The sequence below is a fragment of the Orycteropus afer genome, unplaced genomic scaffold (genome assembly GCF_000298275.1).
Source record: "Orycteropus afer afer isolate SDZICR_OR568_19922 unplaced genomic scaffold, OryAfe1.0 scaffold00176, whole genome shotgun sequence".
Taxonomy (NCBI): Eukaryota; Metazoa; Chordata; class Mammalia; order Tubulidentata; family Orycteropodidae; genus Orycteropus; species Orycteropus afer.
The window spans coordinates 543,593-550,136 of NW_006921763.1; the positions used below are offsets into that span (position 1 = coordinate 543,593).

General features: G+C 36.8%; 1 protein-coding gene across 1 annotated transcript in view; it reads left to right on the plus strand.

Moving 5' to 3' along the window:
- The window catches only part of LIAS (lipoic acid synthetase), a 37,558-nt gene that overhangs the window by 26,536 nt on the left and 4,478 nt on the right, over positions 1–6,544 (plus strand). Inside the window, exons 6-8 of the mRNA XM_007947170.2 lie at positions 1,080–1,225; positions 2,428–2,498; positions 3,141–3,252. Of these exons, the coding sequence (XP_007945361.1) occupies positions 1,080–1,225; positions 2,428–2,498; positions 3,141–3,252 (329 nt within the window). The remainder of the gene's footprint in view (positions 1–1,079; positions 1,226–2,427; positions 2,499–3,140; positions 3,253–6,544) is intronic.

The window sequence follows — 6,544 nt, forward strand, 5'->3', positions numbered from 1 at the left end:
TTGTTCATTGTATTTAGCAGTGATTTTTATTACCTTGTATACATGGTTCTTTCATAGAACTTGGAAAAAGTTATGGTAAACAATAACCACTATTTTCACTAAATCATAAACATTCATAAGAGTAGCTCAAATTTAGTGGAGAAATCCTATAAAAGTAATTGCTTTCTATAGTGTCAGTTTAGTGGTTATTTTTAAATTCATAAATTTGTTTCCTCTTTTCCTGTCCATTAGTCTCTGGTGAAAAAAGAAAATAAAAACCTAAGTCATTCTGATTGAATAAAACTGTTTTAGAATTCAAATGGAATTCTATTTTATTAAAATAAAACTATATTCAAATTCAATTGTGTATTCCACTGTACATAAATTACATTTCAATAAAAATGTATTTAAATATATATATATATTAGAATTCAAATGGATGCTAGTTTAACATCAGTAACTTTTTGGTCTTGGAACCGTTTAGGCCATGGTGGTTTGGCCGCTGTTGAAGTCTGGCACAAAGCCTGTCATAGCTTATGATCCCACCACCAGTGGGTGCCATTTTCCCTGGTTTCACTTAAGAAACATCCTTTCCAGTGAAAATTCCAGAATCGTACATTTCTTGACCTAAGAGATGGCATTCTTGTATACTCACCAGTAGAGGGCAGCGAAGTATTTAGAAAAGAGATGAACATGAAACTTTAAGACTTCCAAAGTGTGGGTTCAGGTTAAGCAGCTTTTCCTTTGTTCAGGGTCGAGGTTTTCTTCCACTCTTACCCTCCTCTCTTGATTACTCCTTACATTGATTCATCTTCAGCGTCTGAATTCTGGTCTATCAATTAATAATTCCTAAACTAATTTCTTCCCTTCTATTCTCTGCCGTAAGTTTGGTAGGACTTAAAAGTAGAGGAAGCTAGGGGGCCCAGTAAGGCCCTTTTTTCTTTCCTAAGTTAACAGAAGTGTGCACAAATGCTGCTATTGAACCGTATGATGTTATATGTTGTCCAGAATGTACTTTGCTGGGTTTTTTTGAGTTGCTTGTATAACTGTGCTTGGTTGAACTTGTTATTTTTGCTGACAACAGCCCTGGTGTTTTCAAGGAAAGTTCGTGATCCCCGGGCCAATTTCGACCAGTCTTTATGTGTACTGAAACATGCCAAGGAAGTTCGGCCTGATGTTATTTCTAAAACATCTATAATGTTGGGTCTAGGGGAGAATGATGACCAAGTATATGCAACAATGAAAGGTAAAAAAAATCTCCAAAATAACTCTTTCCTGTTTAAGTAATAGCAGGAACCTCATTTTGAAGGCCCTATTCAATTTAGTCTCAGTGTAAGTGGCAGTAAAAACAAAATACAACAGATGGTTGTGAAGGCAACATGAAAACTAAAAGAGGTGTGGTTTCATACAACTTCTTTGAGTGATATGAATGGAATGACAAGAAAATTGTATCTCATTTTATTCCGCACCCTTTAATCAAGTGAAAATATGATTTCATTCATTCACCTTTCTCAGTTAGCCATTTGACAGTTTTAGAGAGCCAGCCAATACCAGGCACTCTGGTGGACCAAAGATTCAAAGAAGAATAAGACCAATATAGATCTTTAAAGAAAAGCTTACTTGTAGCATTGTCACATAACACGTGCATTGGACTTTGCTGAACTTCAGTCCCATAAGCCCATTTGCTTTGTAATGCCTGGGGTGTTTTAGTTTTGAAACATTAAGGTCTTTCTTTTACCTGAGAGTCCTTAGCCTACTTAGAGTAATTTATTGGTTCAAAGAATAATAAGTTCAAATAATAGTTAAAGGCTGCTCTTTACCATAATACATACAGTTTGCAGAGAGCAGATCTTGTATGATTATTAAAAGCCTACTGCAGCATATTTGATCTATATTATATGGGTGTTTTAAACCTTTGTATATACTGTTCACTTCACCTTTTTGCCTAACAGACTCCTGCCCTAAAACATCCTCTATGCTTATTTTAGCATTTATTCCGTAGTATTAGAAGTGTTTGTCCTTGTGTCTGTCACCCCACATGACTCTCTTAATCATCCCTGTTTTCAATCCTTACCTTGTTGTTATGTGCCCTCAAGTCAGACCCAACTCATAGAGACCCCTCCTTGGGTTTCTGAGGCAGTATCACTATGGGAGTAGATTGCCCAACCTTCCTTCCGAGGAGTGGCTGGTGGATTTGAACCATCAACCTTCTGGTTAGCAGTCAAATGCCTTAGGCACTATACTACCAAAGCTCCCTTCCTTACCTTAGTGCCTGGGTATATAAGTGCTTTTGAATTAATAACTATAGTCTTATTCTTCAATATCAGAATTATAGACTAGCATTAAGTTCACACTGTTCTGAAATATTCAGGAAAGTTATATTTAGGTCTATAATTTTAACATTGTATTAGCATCTGCTGATGTAATATGTGCTTTTTTTTCCTGTAGCACTTCGTGAGGCAGATGTGGACTGTTTGACTCTAGGACAATACATGCAGCCAACAAAGCGCCACCTTAAGGTACAACAATCTTGTATGAACAAAAGTGTGTTGGTAATTTGAATTAAATGTTTGTTGTTCATAGAGAAAATTAAGAAGCTATTGGCTTTTTAGTATAATGTTCCATGTATATTTCTAAGTTCCCAGTTTTTACTTCATTATCTGCAGAACGCAGCCCAACTAGCACTTGTTTGCTACCCCCCCCAATTAGTATAATTCAAGTGAGCCTACAGGAAAATAAGTTACATTCACACTTAGTGGTCTTGTGATTTGTTTTAGAGTTATATGACAGCCAGAGATGAAGTGAGAAACAGAAGGCAAACTTTCTGTCTCTAATTCTTGATTACACCTATTGGTCAATGATGGAATCGTCCATATATAACAGATACTTAATCTCATCTTCTTTCTCCAGTCTTTGGAATAGCTAATGTAGTACAAAATTGATATGTTTCTCCTCCTCTTTAATTCTTTATAAATATAAATAATGAGTTGCCAACAAGTAACCAGTAGACAGGTAGTCAGTGAGGAGGAGAAGGAATGTCTGAGGGCTTGATAAGTTAGGAAGTGAAAACCATTCTGCATGTAGGGGCATAGATTGTCTGTAGAATCAAAATGATATAAGTGAATTCTGGAATCTGATCAGAAGTAATTTTTAAAATCTAGGTTGAAGAATACATTACTCCTGAAAAGTTTAAATTCTGGGAAAAAGTAGGAAATGAACTTGGCTTTCATTATACTGCAAGTGGCCCCCTGGTGCGTTCTTCATATAAAGCAGGTAAGTTAGACAGCAAAGAATGGTTTTTTTAGACCCTAACTTCCCTTGTTAAGTTCTACCCCAAATTATTAAACCTCTAGGGTAAATTATAATAGCTATGCTTATCTTTTTTAAAAAAAGTTTCTTTTCTGGGGCATCCTTAGGAACTTTATCTGTGGATTTATATTAAAGGAAGTTTTTCTTAAATCTAATGTGTTGCTTAAATGAAGAATCTCCCTCTTTAAATTCAGCTGCAATGAGGAAAGCAGAAGTAATCAGTTTATTCTATGTGTGGATTCCAGTAGTAGGTTATTCAGAAATAACAAGTATCAGTCAAGCATATAATACAATTTTCTGGAAATGTATATTCATTTGGAAATGATGGCAGCTACATCTCTAAACTTCTAATATCAGATTAATTTAAATTCTTAAAACTAGCTGTTTGATAGCATCGTTGTTTGCACCATGAATTTCTTTGTGTTTTCCTCCCAGAGGCAGTAGAAAAATCTCTGTGAGGTTATTTTTCCCTGTAGAAATTGCAATTTTTAGTGTTATTACTAGCTACAATACAATTTTCCTCCTTTGGAATTTTAGTTCCTGTTTCAGGAGTTTGAACTGATTTATGAAAATAAGAGCATTTTCCAAGGATTAAAAAAATAATGTAATGCACTAATTGAACACGAAGAGCAAAGCCAGAGACCTCACACTTCCCACCCTCAGAACCCACTGCACAGCTTTGGTACTCAAAACAGCCTGGCACTGGAAAAACCGCAGACACAGATCAATGGAACAGAACTGAGAACGCAGAAATAATCCATCCAGCTATGGATGGCTGATCTTCGACAAAGGGTCCATGTCCATTTAATGTAGAAGACATAGTCTCTTTAACAAATGGTGCTGGCAAAACTATATCCATGTGCAGAAAAGTGAAACAGAATTCAAACCTCACACCGTACACAAAAACTAATTCAAAATGGATCAAAGACCTAATTCTTAAACTAAAACTGTAAAGTTCATAGAGGAAAAAAATAGGGATAAACTAGAGATCCTAATCTATGACATAAATAGAATGTCTAACATAACTAAACATGCACAAACGGCAGAAGATAAACTGTATAACTGGGACCTCTTAAATAATTAATGCTCCTCAAAAAACTTCACAGAAAGAGTAAAAAGAGAGCCTACAGACTAGGAAAAGTTTTGGCAATGATGTGTCTGACAAGGTTCTAATCTCTAAAATGTGTAGAAAACTTCATCTCAAGAACAAAAAGATGAACAATCCAGTTAAAAAATGAACAAAGGAGATGAACACTTCACCAAAGAAGACATTCAGGCAGCTGACAAACACATGAAGAGATGCTGTGATCACTAGCCGTTGTTGCTGGTGCCAGATCGTATGTGTAACAGAACGAGACACTGCCCAGTCCTGCGCCATTGTCGTAATTGTTGCTATGTTTGAGCCCGTTGTTGCAGCCACTGTGTAACTCCGTCTTATTGAGGATCTTCCTCTTTTTCACCGGCCTTATAGAGTACCAAACATGATGTCCTTCTCCAGGGACTGGTCCCTCCTGATAACATGTCTAAAGTATGTGAAATGAAGTCTCCCCATCCTCACATTCTGGCTGTACTTCTTTCAAGACAGATTTCTTTCCTTTCCTGGCTGTTGTTATGTGCCATCGAGTCGGCCCCAACTCATAGCAACCCCTCCTTGGGTTTCCGAGGCAGCATCACTACAGAAGTATATTGCCCGACCTTCTTTCCGAGGAGTGGCTGGTGGGTTTGAACCGCCAGCCTTCTGGTTAGCAGCAGTCCACAGTATATTCAATATCTTTTGCCAACACTATAACTGAAATGCATCAATTCTTTGGTCTTTGTATTTATTGTCCAGCTTTGCATGCAATGAGGCAATTGAAAATACCATGGCTTGTGTCCAGGCCACCTTAGTTCTCAAGGTGACATATTTGCTTTGGAATACTTTAGAGGTCTTTTGCAGCAGATTTACCTAATGTAATATATTGTTTAATTTCTTGACTGCTGCTTCTGTGATCATTGATTGTGGATCCAAGTAAAATGAAATTCTTGACAACTGCAATCTTTTCTCCATTTATCATGATGTTCCTCCTTACTGGTCCAGTTGTGAGGATTTTTATTTTGTTTATGTTGAGGTATAATCCATACTAAAAGCTTGTAGTATTTGATCTTCCTCAGTAAGTGTTTCAAGTCTTCTTCACTTTCAGCAAGTAAGTGTGGTTATTGCATATTGCAATATGCAAAATTCAGCATATTGCAGTTGGTTAATGAGTCTTCCTCCAATCCTGATTGTTCTTCATATAGACCAGCTTCTCAGGTTATTCACTCAGCATACAGATTGAATAAGTATGGTGAAAGGATATGACTCCGATACACACCTTTCATGATTTTAAACCACACAGTATCCCCTTGTTCTGTTCAAATGGCTGCCTCTTGGTCCATGTACAGGTTCCTCACGAGCACAGTGAAGTATTCCGGAATTCTGATTCTCAACATTATCCATAATTTGTTATGATCCACACAGTTGAATGCCTTTGCATAGTCAATAAAGCATGGGCAAACATCTTTCTGGTATTCTTTGCTTTCAGCCAAGATCCATCTGACATCAGCAATGATGTCCCTCATTCTATGCCCTCTTCTGAATCCAGCTTGAATTTCTGGCAGTTCCCTATAGATGTGCTGCTGCAACCAGTTTTGGGAAATCTTAAGCTTAATTTTACTTGCATGTGATATTAATGATACTGTGTGATAATTTCCATATTATTTTGGACCACCTTTCTTTGGGATGGATGCAGATATAAATCTCTTCCAGTCGGTTGACCAGATAGCTATCTTCCAAATTTCTTGGCATAGATGAGTGAGGGCTTCCAGCGTTTCATCTGTTTGTTAAAACATCTCAGTTGGTATTCTGCCAGTTCCTGGAACCTTGTTTTTCACCATGAGCCATTAGAGAGATGCAAATCAAAGCTACAGTGAGAGAAAACAAATTTGCTCTGTAAACTTTTACAAAAACTACAATAAAAAGGTTTTTAAAAAAAAAAAAAAAAAAACTACAAGAGAAACTACAACCACATCTCACTTTGACAATAGTAACACTGATCAAAAAAGAAATAAGGGGAGAAAACGGAAAACAGCACATAACAACAACAACAATTTGTGAGTGGATACACAAGTGGATATGTATCCTAAGTAGGTGTGGGAGATCATATGGGAGTACACCTGTGTGCATATATAGATATGTTGTTGTTGTTGTTGTTGTTATGTGCCGTCGAGTCAGACCCGA